The sequence below is a fragment of the Dendrobates tinctorius genome, unplaced genomic scaffold (assembly GCF_039654945.1).
Source record: "Dendrobates tinctorius isolate UK_male_01 unplaced genomic scaffold, ASM3965494v1 ptg000059l, whole genome shotgun sequence".
Lineage (NCBI taxonomy): Eukaryota > Metazoa > Chordata > Amphibia > Anura > Dendrobatidae > Dendrobates > Dendrobates tinctorius.
In genome coordinates, this window is record NW_027361727.1 from 20,013,382 (window position 1) to 20,032,776 (window position 19,395).

At 42.8% G+C, this 19,395-nt stretch overlaps 1 protein-coding gene across 4 annotated transcripts in view; it reads left to right on the forward strand.

The window, feature by feature from the left end:
* Positions 1–19,395, forward strand: part of OSBPL5 (oxysterol binding protein like 5) — a 158,969-nt gene that overhangs the window by 102,581 nt on the left and 36,993 nt on the right. For all 4 annotated transcript variants that reach the window (XM_073578528.1, XM_073578525.1, XM_073578527.1 and 1 more), the window contains 6 exons: positions 3,604–3,705; positions 10,781–10,984; positions 11,292–11,376; positions 12,493–12,664; positions 13,178–13,364; positions 14,610–14,794. In XM_073578528.1, the coding sequence (XP_073434629.1) occupies positions 3,604–3,705; positions 10,781–10,984; positions 11,292–11,376; positions 12,493–12,664; positions 13,178–13,364; positions 14,610–14,794 (935 nt within the window). The remainder of the gene's footprint in view (positions 1–3,603; positions 3,706–10,780; positions 10,985–11,291; positions 11,377–12,492; positions 12,665–13,177; positions 13,365–14,609; positions 14,795–19,395) is intronic.

The window sequence follows — 19,395 nt, forward strand, 5'->3', positions numbered from 1 at the left end:
TTTATTTATATTTGCACTTGTGATTATGTGACTTATCCGTCGTTGTTAGTGATTTAATAGTGTGACACGTGTTGGCAGACTCCATATCGCACTGCGTATACGGGGTATTTACAGCTGTGTATCAGGGGGGAAAAATGGAGTGTTCAAGTGATGACAGCATGGTGTTTAAGGCGAGAGACTCACAGTAATTAGCAAATCTAGTTATAGATATAAAGTTATTGTTTGATTTGTCACAGATACAATAAGAGGATCACATTGTCAAAGACTGTAAGAATGAAGGGATCAATAAAGGATACAGGAATATTGAGAGTGGTGCAATATTTTCCATTGCTCCAATGCATTTGAAATGAAAAATTGAAGTTACCGCTGTTTTGTGTGTACAGCCCCCGGGTATCTCCATGATTACAGACTACGAACACATCCTATGTAGCCTGATCCAGCAGTTATGCAGTACTCTAAGGCCTCTTTCACACTTCCGTTTTTGAACATCAGTCAAAATCCGCAAGTTTTTAAAAAAAACGGATCAGCAATTTTTTTTGGCGGATCCGTTTTTTCCCCATTGAGTTGCATTACCTGCGGATCTTGACGGATGGCCATCCGTTGGATCCGTTTTTTTGCAGATCCGCCAAAATGTTTGCATCCGCCGGCATGCCTAGACGGACCCTGCAGCGTTTTTTTGCCTGTAGGATCCGCATTTTACAGTGCGCATGCCCGGAGAAAGGAAGTCAGCCGGGGATTTAACCCTGAAATCCTTTCTGGCGGTGGAAAAAAAAAATTCTCTCTCTCTGCGGTTCCTTTAAAATTCTGCATAAACGGATCCGTCAAAAAAACGTTCCGGTGGCATCCGTTTGCATCAGTTACAAACGTATCCGCTTTCCACCATTTTGGCGGTTTTTAACTGACAAGAAAAAACGGAAGTGTGAAAGAGGCCTAATCCTCATTGTCGTCTCTTCTTCATAACTAAAGTCCTCCATGCACTACATAGCTGTCGGCCAAATGACCGTCCAGCCGGCAGCTTTCTCGCATGAATCCTCCATATCTGTGCCAAGCACTCCTGTGTTCTCAATGAGAGAGTCGCTGCCAGACATCTCTGGATATATGGATTATAGAACAAACCAGGACAAAAGAATTGGCAGTCTGAAATCAGACAAGCCGGATCCTTATCTCATCAATACGTCATCTGTCATGGGAAAGTCGGCGTCCACTAAACACAGACTGTTGGGCGAACTCATTGATCTTGACGGATTTAGCCGACGCTAGTTTAACCCCTTAGTGACAGAGCCAAATTTTAAAAATCGGACCAGTGTCACTTTATGTGGTAATAACTCTGAAACGCTTTGACAGAATCCAGTGATTTTGAGAATGTGTTTTCGTGACACATTATACTTTATGATCATGGTAAATTTAGGTTCACATGTTTTGCGTTTATTTATAAAAATATCATAAGTTTGACAAATATGTAAAAAAAATTAGCAATTTTCAAACTTTGAATGATTATTCCTTTAATTCAGAGAGTCATACCATAGCAAAACTTTAATAAATAATATTTCCCACATGTCTGCTTTACAGCGACATCATTTGAAAAATGTTATTTTATTTTGTTAGCATTTTAGGAGGTTGAAACATGTAGCAGTAATTTTTCATTTTTTCATGGAAATTTACAAAATAATTTTTTTTAGGGTCCTCTCCAGGTTTGAAGTGACTTTTGGGGTCGTATATATTGGAAAAATCCAAAAAGTGATAGCATTTTAAAAACAGCACCCCTTGACTTATTGAAAACTGCTGTCAGGTAGTTTATTAACCCTTCACGTGCTTTTCAGTAATTAATACAAAATGTTATGATAGGAATGAAAAAGTTGATTTTTACCACCTAAATGTTGCTGACTTTTGAACAGGTCAGTGTAGCCGGCAGACTCTAAGGACGCTATTTACTCATGAATTGCCATGGCAAACATCAGAACCACACAATCATGATCTCAGAGTGCCAAATGGGATAAAGAGGGAGAAGCCACACTCTTTAAAACATTTATATGATAGTCACTATTGACAGCAGCATTTAAGGGGTTAAACATATGGACGGTGACAACACTGATCGTGGCTGATGCAGCAAGTTGTCAGCTATAGTGCACAGCTGACAGCTGCTGGATGGTCACCTGAAGGAGGATGATATTCTCTTATATCTCAGGTCAGTTAAAAGATGTATTGACGGTCATTAAGGGGTTAATATGTATGGGAGCCTTTAGAAAAGGAGGAAAAGAGAAGAAAGTACCATATGACTATAACACCCAGTTTTTATATACATAAAATGGCCAATTTATATGTACCTGGAAGCCACGGTAAGGCATTTCTCGTTTTCCAGGACCCTAACCTAATGCCAATCCTCACTTAAAAAGTCTTCATCTGAATGGGAACCTATGTAAATCCTCATATACATTCAAAGAAAAAAGGAAGCACACTGTAGCTCCATAGCATGCAAACATGAAATATGAAAAAAATGTCATACTTTAATGCAGTAATGCAATTCATTTTTCAGATTTCATGTTTGCATGTTATGGCGCTACAGTGTGCTTCCTTTTTTCTTTGAATGTATACGAGTTGGTGACTCTAGGTTAAGCACCTGTTCACACCATGTTTATGCTTGGATGTGACGGTCAGTTTTTAAAATTTGCATTCATTAACCTTCTGACTGAGCACTCCACCTGTTAGCCGCATTCGGTTTTAATCAAAGCAGGGCCACCACCCCTCCACAGAGATATAGATTTTAGTCTAAGGACAGGATTTACATAGGTTCCCATTCAGATGAAGACTTTAGTCTATGTAAATCCTGTCCTTAGACTAAAATCTATATCTCTGTGGAGGGGTGGTGGCCCTGCTTTGATTAAAACCGAATGCGGCTAACAGGTGGAGTGCTCAGTCAGAAGGTTAATGAATGCAAATTTTAAAAACTGACCGTCACATCCAAGCATAAACATGGTGTGAACAGGTGCTTAACCTAGAGTCACCAACTCATATACATTCAAAGAAAAAAGGAAGCACACTGTAGCACCATAACATGCAAACATGAAATATGAAAAGTGAATTGCATTACTGCATTAGAGGTATGAAAATTTGAGAGAGTTTAGCGCATAAAATGGCCAGTTTATGTGTACCTGGAAGCCACGGTAAGGCATTTCTCGTTTTCCAGGACCCTAACCTAATGCCAATCCTCACTTAGACTAAAGTCTTCATCTGAATGGGAACCTAAGTGAGGATTGGCATTAGGTTAGGGTCCTGGAAAACGAGAAATGCCTTACCGTGGCTTCCAGGTACACATAAACTGGCCATTTTATGCGCTAAACTTTCTCAAATTTTCATACCTCTAATGCAGTAATGCAATTCACTTTTCATATTTGCATGTTATGGCGCTACAGTGTGCTTCCTTTTTTCTTTGAATGTATATGAGTTGGTGACTCTAGGTTAAGCACCTGTTCACACTATGTTTATGCTTGAAATTTGAAACCAGTTTTTATATACAACCCACTAAAGATCAAATTTTAGCCTTCAGGTCAGAGCAAAGTGTATTTTGTGCAATAATTAATCTTTCTCTATTCTATTGTTTAACAGGTTCAGAAAAAGAATTATAGGCAGGAGAAGAAGAGGGCCACAAAACAGCTCTTTAGTGCCCTAAAAGACCCCAGTGTAGTGATTGTGGCCGACTGGCTAAAGGTAACTCAACGGAAACACTTAACTTGTCCATGAATTCTGTAATACTTCTATCAGGTGTCTACAATACAAACTCACTTGATTTATTATCAACAAACAGGCGCTGTTTTGGAGTAACATTATTTCTCCTCTTTATAATCAGAGTGGCGACAAACTATATTTGAAGGTTATTATTACTGAAAATTTTCTAAAGTACACATTTCAGAGATAGATAAAACAGCAGTGACCAGGAGGAGTCGAGGACAGTATTAATTTATCTATATTCTTGTACATTATATAATATAATAATTATAACTACACTAATAGTGGTATTGTTGTACATAGGGGCAGTATTACAGTAGTGATATTCTTGTACATAGGAGCAGTAGTATAGTAGTTGTATTCTTGTATATAGGAGGCAGTATTATAGTAGTTATATTCTTGTACATAGGAGCACTATTATAGTAGTTATATTCTTGTACATAGGGGGCAGTATTATAGTAGTTATATTCTTGTACATAGGGGCAGTATTATAGTAGATATATTCTTGTACATAGGGGCAGTATTATAGTATTTATACTCTTGTACATAGGGGCAGTATTATAGTAGTTATAGTATTGTACATAGGGGCAGTATTATAGTAGTTATATTCTTGTACATAAGGGCAGTATTATAGTAGTTATATTCATGTACATAGGGGCAGTATTATAGTAGTTATATTCTTGTACATAGGGAGCAGTATTATAGTAGTTATATTCTTGTACATAGTGGCAGTATTATAGTAGTTATATTCTTGTACATAGTGGCAGTATTATAGTAGTTATATTCTTGTACAGTGGGGGACCGGCACCCCCCAAAAGTTACACTCCTGCAGTGACCTCAAAAATGGGTCTATGGCAAAAACATACAGGAGTGGACTCAGCAGGCAGCCCTGTCTCACCCCCGCCTCAACTCCAAAAGTGCCACCCTGCCAACTATTAATCAGAGGAAAGCTCACCGCCTCTCTGTACAAAGTCTTCAGCCAATCCACAAATTGTCCTGGAATACCGTACTTTCACAAAGTGGCCCACAGATAATCATGATCAACTCTGTCAAAGGCTTTAGCCTGGTCCAGACTGACAACATATCTCCCACACCGCAGAGCTTTACATCTCTCAAACATCTCTCGTATCGAGATGACCGCTCCAGAGATGTTCCGCCCTTTTACTGTGCCAAACTGAGAGCCTACCAACAGCGTCGGGGACAAACAGACTAACCTAGAAAACAGGATCTTTGCCAGAATCTTCCTGTCAACATTCAATAGGGCAATTGCCTCCAGGCCTCCAGTTCTAGATGTCGCTCGGCTCCTTACCTTTAGACAGCAGAATTAATGAGGACATCATGGATGGAGGCATCAGGTGATTTTCTAGACAATTTTTGTAAACATCCACAGGAATTGGAGCCAGGAGGTCTCTAAATTTCTTATAAAATTCTGCTGTTATACCATCCGGACCTGGTGCCTTCTTCAAATGTAACTTATCAATGGCCTCCTTAACGTTCTCCACCGTTAATTCTGCTGTCAAAGGAGAAAAGTCCAGATCATTAGTAGCAGGCGCTGGAGTTGCCTCCAAGAATTGAATCCTTTTATGTTTATCCAAAGCCTTCCTCTGAAACAAGTCAGTATAATAAGATTTCACAACCCCCAGGATACCCTCCCGAGATTCCTGCAATACACCCTGGGAGTCAATGAGACCTGTGACCGATTTATTGGCCACCCGCTCCCGGCAACTCTCAAAGGGATCAGGTGCCCCTAAGACCCCATAATCAAGAACCAAGGAGGTATACCAGCTGTACTGATACTGCCTTATCTCAGATTTCAGCCGGTCGATCTTGTCTTTGTTACCCCCACCCTCAGAATATAGTGACTCCAATTCTTTGCGCAGCCTTAGGTACTGGCTATACTTACTCCTGCCTTTCTTAACTGACAGTCTCTTCAAGAGGTATCTGATATCATCCTTGACGTCCTCCCACCAGTTGGCCATGTTGTCATAGAAGTCCACTCTCTGTAGATGACCCTGCAAAAGGGAGTGGACACAACTCTGGACAGAGACATCATGGTGGAGGCTGGAATTGAGTCTCCATAACCCCCTACCAACATCAACTCGCTTAGTGGCCCCCAGGCAGAAATATAGAGCAAGATGGTCTGAGTATGGGACGACTCTCTCACTCATGGCACCAATGACTTCCATGGGACTTACAAAAGCCAGATCTATTCTACTGCCTCTATAGAAGCAGGAATAGGTTAGTTTTGGCTTTCGACCTCCCCGTTTAAAGACGTCACCTAATCCGGCCTGCAGGACTATGTTATTCAAGATCCTACCATCCCTCGTCACGGTTCTACCTGAGGAGCTGTCACCTGATGTCAGTATGGCATTAAAGTCCCCCGCCATTATCACTGGAAGAGAGGTGAACAGATAAGGCTTGACATCATTAAATAACTGTATCCTGTCAGTCACCCTCTGTGGCCCATAGATGTTAATAAGCCGGAGTCGCCTCCCATGGACAGTGACTTCCAGGACCAGACACCTTCCCATAACCACCTCCGTCATCCTATGTACTGTCACATCCCTGGTATTAAACAGAATGGCGACCCCAGCGTACGGCTCCACAGCCAGTGACCAAAAAGAGGGACCAGACCGACATTTCCTCTCAGCCTCCCTCATAAGCCCCCGAGTCGTCAGCCCCTTTCCCTTGCAGAAAGATGACACCTGCGTCCAGGTATCGGAGATGGTCATAGACCACGTGCCTTGTCCTCCTCACCTTAATGCCGTTCACATTACTGGATGTTATTTTTAAAGTGAAATCCGCCATCACAATACCACAACAGAGGAGAAGAGATGTAAAAGCTGTCATTATAAGTCTGGGTCACAGATGTTCTGACTACCACCGGTCTCCATGTCAGACTGTATCTGAGTGTCAGCAGGTACGGGCTTCCGTTTTGTAGGGGGATGGTCCGCTACGTCCCTGTCATACTCAGTCTCTATTCTTTTTATCTCTTCCTCGAAATCCCCATCAGACTCAGACAAAACATCAAACTTATTGGACATGACCATCACACCTGCCGAAACCTGGACTTTTTTTCTGCCACCCTGGCTAGTGACATACTCCTCCTCCGGTTTACAGGAGGTCTTGTCCTTTTTTTTTCCTTTTTACAGCCACTTTCTTCAGCTAGAGATGGTGATACTGAGGTAGTGGCCGTATGTGGCTGCTGGACCTGAGGGACGACCTCCATGCTCCCCTCTGTACTCTCTGTGCAAAGCTGCTCTGATGTTACCTGAGTGGACCCCTGGTGGACCTCTGACCTGGTCAGTACTGTCCCTGACATTAAAGCCTCCTCCTCCTGAGCCTCAGTCCCTGTCACTAACTCCTCATCAGGAAGGAGCTTGCATATATTGTGCCAGGCATCTGGACAGTCCCTGTGAGGGTGGCCGATCTCCCCACAGAGGTTGCACTTGATGTTCTGGCAATCTGCCGCTAAGTGGCGGACTTCACCGCACAGGCTGCACTTTACCACGGTACAGGTGTTTGCCAGGTGACCCACTTTACCACACTTAAAACACTTTCGTGGCTGCCCAGGGTAGAAGCAAACCCCCTTCTCCCTCCCGATAAAGAAGGAGTTGGGTAAGTGAGCCGTGATATTGTTGTGCTGGCGAAGTTTCAACAGCACCTTCCACCCACCGGTCCATATACCGTCCTCATCCCTGTTTTTGGTGAGGTCGGAGACAAGGTCACAATGCCTCCGGAGCCACACCACAATGTCCTGCGGGGGAGCAGCCACATTCCAAAAGATGATATTAACCGTGGCGGTATCTGGCTTAGATATTGGAATGAAGGTGAACTTATTCCAGCCATCAGCATCCCTGAACTTGGGGAAATTGGCCCAGAATCTGTCCAGATCAGACATGAGCTTAAAGCTGATATCATAGCCCTGTCTGTCTGGCAGATTGATGACCGCCAAGATATTAACCGGCGCAAACCCCATCTGGCGGCACAGGAGCTCCCTGACCACCAGCCTCCTGTCCGACAGGTCCTCCTTGGCACCTCTGTGCCTGAACCGCATCACATTCCTCCTTTTGAATGCCTGCCCGGTGTAATTGGCGCCGGAGGTAAAGGACGGAGCACCACGGCTCCAAACATTACTGGGAGGGACCTGTGGGGCCACACTGGACAGACTGACAGGGCGAGGGTCTGCAGCGGAGGGGCCTGTTGCACCTTGTGTGCTGGAAACCAAAGGGGGGAAATCACAGACATTTTGCACATTATTATCATCATCGTCATCATCATCAATCTCAATAGCGTCATCAGGATGCGCAATGTCCACCACAGACTCTGTACCCCCTTCAGCCCCCAACCCCACATGAACAGTATCAATATCCCCAGAATTAGTGCTCTCCTGGACACCAACAGTAGATGAAGTCTCATGTCCACTGTCTTGCTGTTGTGCTGGGTATGCTGGGACTTGTGGTACTGCTGGGATCTGAGCCTCTTGCTCCTGCTTGGGGACTGCCGCAGGTAGTTGCGGCTGCTGGTGCAGTATCTGACCCTCCTTAAAACAGAAGCTAGCGGGCTGCAGCACCGGACGTACCTGCTGCTGGGTCCCACCTGGGACAATGTCTGTGCGGGAGCCAGCAGAGTTCTGCACGCAGGACCTAAACCGCTCCTGGTTCCTATATGTCTCTGCCAGGGGCCCCATCCTGGCCAGCACACAGTCCATGTCCCGCACCACAGTTGCCAGCTCTACCCCCAGTGCATTCAGTCTCTGGTCATATGCAGAGTGATCCCCAGGATTAGCAGCCTTCACCTTGTAAATGCAGTCAATATCCATTTGCAGAAGATTCCTCTGCTGCTGTAACTCACCAAACCTCCTGACCAGTCCTGGTATCTCCTCTGCCAGCTGTAACTCCGGGGCACGCGGCGGCTCCTTATGGGGTCTTGCTTTAGGGGATGAAACCTTGGTTTTTAATATCGCTGTTTTTTTGGCTCCAGCCTCCGCAACACTTTTACTGCTGCCACCAGTCTGCAATCTCGTGCGTCCAGAGCTTGCCATGCTGGTCACCACATGTCTCAGCTGAAGGTTCGCCTGGAGTGTTTGTTTCTCCAGAGATGTCCGTCTCTATCTGCCTGGAGTGAGCTGCACACCTGAGGCTGGTAATGGACTATGCCTCACCTTCTGTGCAGCCACCTGCCCTCCAGCACTCAGGTTCTCAGCAGAAGATGCCTTCTGGGATTTCCTTCCAGGCTCTGGACACTGTTTGCCTTGACTGGCCGACTGTTTAACTGCAACATCCTTGCACACCAACAAAGCTTTCTCCTGTTTCTTTCCTGTACTGAGCTTCAACACAGGGTCTTTCTCCATGCTGCTGGGACTTCCATTCTGAGGTTTATTTTCCCCAGTGGCAACTCTAGGAATTCCATCCACATGAGAAGGTTGGGAGTTTCCTCCCAGTGTAGGCCTGGAAGCCTGGGCCTTGCTTGGCGAGCTTCCCCGCCCAGGGTGGCCCCTCCCTGGGCTTGCTCCAGACATGAGGAGAACCACAGACACACAACCTCACAGCTAGGAGGCAGTATTATAGTAGTTATATTCTTGTACATAGGGGCAGTATTATAGTAGTTATAGTCTTGTATATAGGGGCAGTATTATAGTAGTTATACTCTTGTACATAGGGGCAGTATTATAGTAGTTATATTCTTGTACATAGGGGCAGTATTATAGTAGTTATATTCTTGTACATAGGGGGCAGTATTATAGTAGTTATAATCTTGTACATAGGGGCAGTATTATAGTAGTTATATTCTTGTATATAGGAGCAGTATTATAGTACTTATATTCTTGTACATAGGGGCAGTATTATAGCAGTTATATTCTTGTACATAGGAGCAGTATTATAGTAGTCATATTCTGGTACATAGGGGGCAGTATTATAGTAGTTATATTCTTGTACATAGGAGCAGTATTATAGTACTTATATTCTTGTACATAGGAGCAGTATTATAGTAGTCATATTCTTGTACATAGGGGGCAGTATTATAGTAGTTATATTCTTGTACATAGGAGCAGTATTATAGTAGTTATATTCTTGTATATAGGAGCAGTATTATAGTACTTATATTCTTGTACATAGGGGCAGTATTATAGTAGTTATATTCTTGTACATAGGGGCACTATTATAGTAGTTATATTCTTGTACATAGGAGCAGTATTATAGTCGTTATATTCTTGTACATAGGGGCAGTAGTATAGTAGTTATATAGAGGGCAGTATTAGGGTATGTTTACATACAGCGGATCTACTGCAGATTTTCCATCTGGATTTAGAGTAGTAGCAAACTGGACGCTACAGAAAAATCATATGCAATAAAATTCACCAACAAATCCACATGAAAATGTTTGGCTATGCGCACACGACATCTTATAAACTCGGGCAAACCCTCTGAGTTTTTCAAACAGAAGATCATTCAGGAAACACTAGCAATTTTTTTTCCTGTAACGGTTTTCCAGCTGCTTACTGAGTTTTTTTTTTTAGACCGTTTTGGCTGCTGGAATTTTTTCGGGGGTTTTCCCGTGTTTTTTTTTGTCATTTTCCAGGGTTTTTTTTTCACTATATTGAATAGTGAACAAAACCTTTTTTTTGTTAAGCAAATATGATGTCAAAACATTCCAAAAGACGTCAGGGCAGCTTTTTGAACTTTCCCGTTGACTTGTATTTTAAAGTGTCCTTCATAGGAGAATGCCAGAAGAATGGTGAGCTCACTTCTTCTAACCACTTAAAGGCTTTGGAATCCTTAAGTGGTTAAAAGATGGTCAAAATACTGAACATATGCACAGCAAGACTTTTTTTTTTTTACAAAGAAATGCATATGTTCATTCTTTGACGCGTTTTCTGATAAGTTTTTCACATAGTTTCTTTCCATGGCGGAATCTGCCAGAAGATGATGTTGTGTTTAGTTCCCTTTCAGTGGATTTTTATGCACATTTGCTACAGAGGTGGCACAAAATCCGCAGTAGACAATTTGTTGGTGTGAATGTTCTCTTCAGGCTGTTGCATTATTGGTTATTTCAGATTCGTGGCACATTGAAGAGCTGGACTAAGCTGTGGTGTGTTCTGAAGCCAGGACTGCTACTAATATACAAAACACCAAAGATCGGGCAGTGGGTAGGAACATTAATGATCCACTCATGCGAACTGATTGAGAGACCCACCAAGAAAGATGGCTTTTGTTTTAAACTTTATCACCCACTGGATCAGTCCATTTGGGCAGTTAAGGTAATTTTTTCGGCTATTCTAATGTATCTGAATTATAAGAAATGGATGATGCACTAAGATGAATTACTGGAATATAGTCAGAAGTGATATTGTAGCGGGAGCCAGAGATAATAGGTGTTACCCCTTCCATATGGTTTCTGAGGGGGCCCAAAGACTGATTCGCTCAATAATATCAGAGGAACGAGCTTGGTAAAGTCCTGATGTCTTTATAAGAGAAGCAGATGTTTAGGCTACACATATGGATTCGGAAAAATTAACAGAATTTTTCCATATTTGGTTACTAGATACTAAATGTCTTGCTTTTCAGGGTCCTAAAGGTGAAAATGTTGGATCCATCACTCTACCTCTTCCAAGCAGCTACTTAATATTCAGGGCGGCTTCCGAATCTGATGGTAAGCCTAGAGTTTTTTTGTGGGCAATTGGTTATATAGATTAATGATATAAAATATAGATTATTAAACGGTTTCTGTTGTAAATCACCAACAAGCCTAAATGTAAAGTGTAAGTACTGATGGGGTGTACTTCCATAAGTGTTGGACAACCCACCTAATTTAATACTATGGGGACGAGACCAACAAGCTGTTAGCCATCGTGGTGCACTACATGTATCAATGTCACTGGCACCTTATCCGTGTGCATTTATAATACTAAGCATACACTAACCCGCAAGGATGGTAGGTGTGAGACTAGACGTTTCAGTCCTTTGCACATGTGCTCCCTCCACCCCATCCCATTGGTGCCTGTCGTCTGTATTCTGCAGCGAGATGGTATTTTTACCATGCATTATTAAGTATGGCCTAATTATGGTGATGCACCATGGATTTGATGTCCTTTTCTTTGAATTGTTTTTTTAGTTTCAGGATTTGCCAACAAGCAGCACTAAATGTGCCTGAGAGAGGCTCATTCACCTGTACCTGTAGAAATAACATGCTTGTTTTGTCAAGATCTCTGTGAATTTGTCCAACTTAGATCGAATAACTTAAATCTGACCAAAGACATGAGATTTTTGGCAACTGCAGGTGGTGGTGGTATCTGCTAACAAGTCGTTAAAGTTGCCCATACACATTGTATCAAAGTTGTTGAGTTCATCTGTACTGAACAATCATCAGCTGCATTGAGGAAATAAATGATTGTTTCAACCAACGAATGGCTGACAAAAGTTAGTAATTGTTAAAATACCGGTTGGACATGTTGGCTTTTTCCAGACGATGTTCTGCACTGGCCGCATCCAATTTACTATTAGATATAGCAAGTTCATGTTATCGGCCAATGCTATCTGATGCTGGAGCTATGGCCGAACAATTGTTCGTTTGTTCCTCAGCCCATTTTCATCTAAGGTGTTTGGCCAACTTTGGAAACACCATGTACACCAATATTCACCTTACCTGGTACCTAGTATCCAATATCTATGCTCAGATTTCGACTCTGGATACATTTGAACCCTTTGTGATGCCTGGCATTCTGTTATACTTTTTGAGACTTCCGACTTCGTTCTCCTTGTGTTTCAGGACGATGTTGGATGGATGCTCTTGAATTGGCTCTTCGGTGCTCCAGTCTCTTCAAGATTAATTTGCCCAAACAAGGAAAGGAAGGAGATGCCATCACTCCACCCGATGTGACCCACAATGGGCTGTACACATTACTGCAGGCATCTACCATTTCAGAGCAGGAACTCTTCCTGTAAGATTCTTAGGCCTGTAGCTAAAATACCCAAACTTATTTTAGCCAAGCTTAATCAGGCTTTATTTGTAGTTTAGAATCATGCACGGACTTCTTGCTCAGTCTGTGCTGGGCTTGTGACTCTACACATCAGCCAGTCTGATCAAGCAGAGCTGCAGTGTAAAGCATGGGATGGGATAGAGCAAATGAGAGAGCCATCCCTGTGCTTGCTTGTGACATTGCAGGGAGAAAAAAAAAATCTATATTGATCCCTCCATGTCACATGATGTACAGGCACCGTTAACACAAAGAGCTCCTCATATCTCAGCTCTCTGGTATCCAAACTGAGGAGCACCACATTTTAGGGCTATCAGCAATAATACATTATTTTTTTCTAATTTTAAATAAAGTTTGTCATTAAAAATATTATTGACATCATGGAATTCAATCTGATAGGTACTCGGATAGAAAATGTTAATAAACTGATAAGATTTGTAATCATTTGATTTAGTGAGTAGATTTTTGTGGTTTTAGGCTTCATGAATCTGTAGCTGAAAATGATGCCTTGTCTGACAAGTCAGAAAAAGACAATATAGAAGAGTCTGAAACTGAACAAAGTCGGAAAACAAGCGAAAGCGACCAGTCTGAATTACACGGAGAGATCTCCCTAGATAGAGAAGGGACCACATACATGGAGGAACTGTATGAGGAGTTTGGAGAGGTATGTTGGGACATAGGTATATTCTGGAAAATTGCTCATTTCAAAACTTGCTTGCTGGACATGGTAGGAAAACTGCAAAACCAACCAGTCATCAAAATTATTGTTAATGCTCGTGTGGTTTTGCTGTTAAAGACAATGTTGATCTGCAAAATCATGTAACTATTACCGTAACAGTCAGGCTGAAACCCTTGCCGAATAATGGTTAAAACGCATGTAGGCATGTATTTCACCTGCATGATGGCCACTATGGTGCAGTACTGTAACTTGAAGGTCCCGGGCCCCAAAATATTTAATAGTATCCACAACTATCAATGGGTCTTTAACAGAATTGGTCTTCTTATATGGGCCATAGGGACCTTTTGGGACCACAAGACTTAAGGGCCTGGGTGTGACTGCAATCCCTGTGTCCATTATAGATACACATCTGTATGGGTGAATGACAACGCGGCAAACACTGCTTCTGATCGGCTGTAAAATCATCACCACCAGTCAGACTGCTGCGGTTCTCATGTAAGACATTTTCTCACTGTGCTAGCGGTGATCTCACCGGAGGGAGGTCACCGCAATTCATTGGCACAGCTGGGAACACAGCCTCAGTGAGCTACGGTAACCTCAATGATGTCACCGCTAGTCACTGATGCTGCGGTCGCAGCAGCTCATTCATCAGTAGTTCTCAGTCTGGACGGTCGCATCTTGGCACCATCCACGTTGAAAACTATTTATTTTGCATTGGTCACAGATCCTGTGTTAAACCATTTACATTCCTGACCATGCATACTGCTTTTTACTGGACTGGGAATGTGCAGGCTTGGTGTACATTACCTCCACTATCACGTTACTCCATGTTGTACACATTCTCCCTTCAAAGCAAATAACTGACCGCAGGAGGGAGATGAGGCGTCTCAATCATTTCTTACACTGCTCTGGTAAAACCTGAGCTTAGGTTTCTATGGCCAAGAAAGATAGTTTTACTGTAAGACAGTACTGATGAATGGGATCCAATAAGTGTTATCATGTACAAATCACATCTGGGAAATGGGGCTGGTTTTTGTGACACATTGTATTTGCTGTTCAGTCTTGGTTCATCGTATATCTGGTAAAAATATTAGGCAGAAGTTTAGAACTTGCCCAAATCTGCAATCGTTGTTTGACTGCTTCAATGTTCCTTCTTGTTTACATATGAAATGCAATGACATGGTGTCCATGTCCCTAAACTGAATAATTGTCTTACATCTGTACTGTTAGATTGGAGAAGCGTCGCAGATGGAGACAGTGTCTGATGAAAACAAAAGCCTGATGTGGACACTGCTAAAACAAATGAGACCCGGCATGGACCTGTCTAGAGTCGTTCTACCAACATTTATCCTGGAGCCTCGCTCTTTTCTGAACAAATTATCGGATTATTACTATCACGCAGACATCCTATCACAGTGAGTCTATAACACAGGAAATTATATATATATATATATATATATATATATATATATATACACACACACACACACTTACATACATACATAGTACAGACCAAAAGTTTGGACACACCTTCTCACTCAGAGTTTTCTTTATTTTCATGACTATGAAAATTGTAGATTCACTCTGAAGGCATCGAAACTATGAATTACCACATGTGGAATTATATAATTAACAAGAAAGTGTGAAACAACTGAAAATATGTCTTATATTCTAGGATCTTCAAAGTAGCCACCTTTTGCTTTGATTACTGCTTTGCACACTCTTGGCATTCTCTTGATGAGCTTCAAGAGGTAGTCACCGGAAATGGTCTTCCAACAGTCTTGAAGGAGTTCCCAGAGATGCTTAGCACTTGTTGGCCCTTTTGCCTTCACTCTGCGGTCCAGCTCACCCCAGCCATCTCGATTGGGTTCAGGTCTGGTGACTGTGGAGGCCAGGTCATCTGGGGTAGCACCCTATCACTCTCCTTCTTGGTCAAATAGCCCTTACACAGCCTGGAGGTGTGCTTGGGGTCATTGTCCTGTTGAAAAATAAATGATGGTCCAGCTAAACGCAAACCGGACGGAATAGCATGCCGCTGCAAGATGCTGTGGTAGCCATGCTGGTTCAGTATGCCTTCAATTTTGAATAAATCCCCAACAGTGTCACCAGCAAAACACCCCCACACATCATACCTCCTCCTCCATGCTTCCCGGTGGGAACCAGGCATGTAGAGTCCATCCGTTCACCTTTTCTGCGTTGCACAAAGACACGGTCGTAGGAACCAAAGATCTCAAATTTGGACTCATCAGACCAAAGCACAGATTTCCACTGGTCTAATGTCCGTTCCTTGTGTTCTTTAGCCCAAACAAGTCTCTTCTGCTTGTTGCCTGTCCTTAGCAGTGGTTTCCTAGCAGCTATTTTACCATGAAGGCCTGCTGCACAAAGTCTCCTCTTAACAGTTGTTGTAGAGATGTGTCTGCTGCTAGAACTCTGTGTGGCATTGACCTGGTCTCTAATCTGAGCTGCTGTTAACCTGCGATTTCTGAGGCTGGTGACTCGGATGAACTTATCCTCCGCAGCAGAGATGACTCTTGGTCTTCCTTTCCTGGGGCAGTCCTCATGTGAGTCAGTTTCTTTGTAGCGCTTGATGGTTTTTGCCACTGCACTTGGGGACACTTTCACAGTTTTCCCAATTTTTCGGACTGACTGACCTTCATTTCTTAAAGTAATAATGGCCACTCGTTTTTCTTTACTTAGCTGCTTTTTTCTTGCCATAATACAAATTCTAACAGTCTATTCAGTAGGACTATCAGCTGTGTATCCACCAGACTTCTGCACAACACAAGTGATGGTCCCAACCCCATTTATAAGGCAAGAAATCCCACTTATTAAACCTGACAGGGCACACCTGTGAAGTGAAAACCATTTCCGGTGACTACTTATTGAAGCTCATCAAGAGAATGCCAAGAGTGTGCAAAGCAGTAATCAAAGCAAAAGGTGGCTACTTTGAAGAACCTAGAATATAAGACATGTTTTCAGTTGTTTCACACTTTTTTGTTAATTATATAATTCCACATGTGTTAATTCATTGTTTTGATGCCTTCAGAGTGAAATCTAAAATTTTCATAGTCATAAAAGAAAAAAAACTCTTTGAATGAGGTGTGTCCAAACTTTTGGTCTGTATTGTATATATACACCATATAAAAAAAACTATGTGTTTACGTTCATGTGTCAGTTTTGCAAAAAAGAACCCACTGGTGAACATATAATTGAGCGAGATTGTAAACAGGTCCAACATCAGGGTGTGCAGGGGCCTATTGGACCAATGTAGCAACCTCAGCTTATTCCAAGAAGCTTGTTTATAAACGTCAGATGAAAGTTGGCCGCATTGGCAAGAGTGGCTGACCATCTATTGTGTATGGGTCTGTACAGATGATGTCAAGGAAGATGATGATTGGGCAGTCTGAATTGAAATCTCCAGTCCTATATTCCCAGGAGATAATCTGTGGTCAGATGATAAATCCGGCAGTAGCTTTCTCTCCTCTTCCTAATATAACCGCACAAGAATTAAGATGTTTACACATTGACTTCAGGTTGCCCCTCTGTCTGTTCCACCCCATGAGGCTCCATGAATGTTACTGCCATTTATAAGAGAGTCATGTCAGCTATGGCCAATCAGTTTTATAGCCAGGGGCAGTAATGTTATTAGAAAATAAAAACTGAAGGTTATCTCATCATGTCTGCAGGAACCAAGTCCTATATTTGTCTGGTTTTATTAGTCTTCGGGTAAGTTTTTCTTCTATGTGTCTGCAGTTAGATGGATTTGTGTTGTTGCGCTCCTCCGGCCATCCGCTAAAAAGAGTTGGGTTTTGCTCATTATTACTTGACCTTATAGAGAAAGAAGGTCGACTCTCGGAGGCTTGTCTGGATTACACTTTAGCAGTCCATTAAAAGCTGTATGATGAATAGCAGATGTCTTTCTGCATTGTCTTTGGCCTATTTGATTATCCTGAGAAGAGTACCTCAATTAAGGGCCCATCACTCTGATCAAAAGCAACTGCACTTACGTCACGCAGCACTAAAGGCTCCGCAGCACCGTGATAAGTGGCTTCCGATTCTCCACAAATAGAGCCTAAATGTGATAGAACTGTTGCATTGTGGTGGAGAGAAAATAGGCGGATTTAGAGTGATCATGTGTGTATCTAACACCGTGCTGGGAGGCAGAGACTATGCTGCAATCAGGACATACTCTCAGCTGTCTATACTGGCCTCTCCCCAATACCATACTACTCTATACAGAGATGAAATCATTCTATAGAGTTCTATACCCCACATATAATGCTACACCCAAACAAAGCTCACACAATAGTATAATGATCCCTCATACAGGGCGCAAATAATAGTGCAATGCGATGATATCCAACATATATCTTACTACCCTCTCAAATAATAGTGCTATTCACTATATTTCATACTTTCTCCATATAGTGTCTGAGTAGTGCTGTTCAGTGTTAGACTGTGTATCATATCGCCAAACAGTTCCCAAATATTAGTGCTGTGCACTCTTATAGAGCAAATATCATACTACCGCGATATAGTGCCCAAATAATAGTGCTGTTCACTCTTATACGGCAAATATCATACTACCGCCATACAGTGCCCTAATAATAGTGCTGTTCACTCTTATACAGCAAATATCATACTACCGCCATACAGTGCCCTAATAATAGTGCTGTTCACTCTTGTACAGCAAATATCACACTACCGCCATACAGTGCCCTAATAGTGCTGTTCACTCTTATACAGCAAATATCACACTACCGCCATACAGTGCCCAAATAATAGTGCTGTTCATTACTGTACACTGTATATATTCCTTCATTTTGATGTCAAGAAGTGCGCAAATAACAAAAGATTTATGACAACAAAAATAATCTTAAATGGAACCTGTCACCCCCAACCTCCGCAGGCGTTTTTAATTAAAAGTGAGACCTTGTGCAGCACTAATGCTGCATTCTGTCACGGTGGCTCTTTTATTTAGCGCCCTTCAACTGCCGAAATAAGCATTTTTAAAATTAGTCAGACATACCAGAATTTTGACCGGGGGGGCAGGTCTTTCCCCCTCTGACACCGACGCCTCGCATCCATCATTCATTTCCTCCTTGTGTCTTTGTTCCGCGTCCTCTGCATTCAAATCTAATGCTGGCCCTGGCGCTGTAATATATTTTCTTGGGCATGCGCAGTTAGTGCTGACCGTTCTCTCACATCACTTCATGGCCTGGCTATTGCGCATGCGTGGACGCGCTGCCAGAGATCCCGCCCCGCAGTTACTTATGATTTATTCACACTGCGGGGCAGGATCTCTGGCAGCGCGTCCACGCAGGCGCGATAGCCAGGCCATGAAGTGATGTGAGAGAATGGTCAGCACTAACTGCGCATGCCCAAGAAAATATATTACAGCGCCGGCGCCAGCATTTGAATTGAACACAGAGGAGACGGAGCAAAGACATAAGGAGGAAATGAAGGATGGATGCGAGGCGTCGGTGTCAGAGGGGGAAAGACCTGCCCCCCGGTCAAAATTCTGGTATGTCTGACTAATTTTAAAAACGCTTATTTCGGCGGTTGAAGGGCGCTAAATAAAAGAGCCACCTTGCCAGAATGCAGCATTAGTGCTGCACAAGGTGGCTCTTTTACTTAAAAACGCCTGGGGGGGGGGGGGTCACAGGTTCCCTTTAATTGCTAAACACTCCGTCCCTGATTCATCACAGCTTAAGCCTTGAAAAGTCACAATTTTTTATGTAACTTGGAGTTGCGCAACTATTTTGTGACTTTTGGCACTTTCACCCCAGTTTTTACCCGCTCTGTCAAAATGTGCTGATCTATGGGTGAGACGGAGGTAGAGGAGATGCCACAGCTCGTCTAAATAATGAGGTATGAGCTTCTTCATACATCTTGACTCCAATGCACCCCCTCAGCAAGAGCGGCGTGAAAATCATCAATGTTGATGAATTGGGGCCTATATATCACGCTAATGCAATTCAGAGCTGAAATCTCAAACCTGCTCTATGCACCAAAT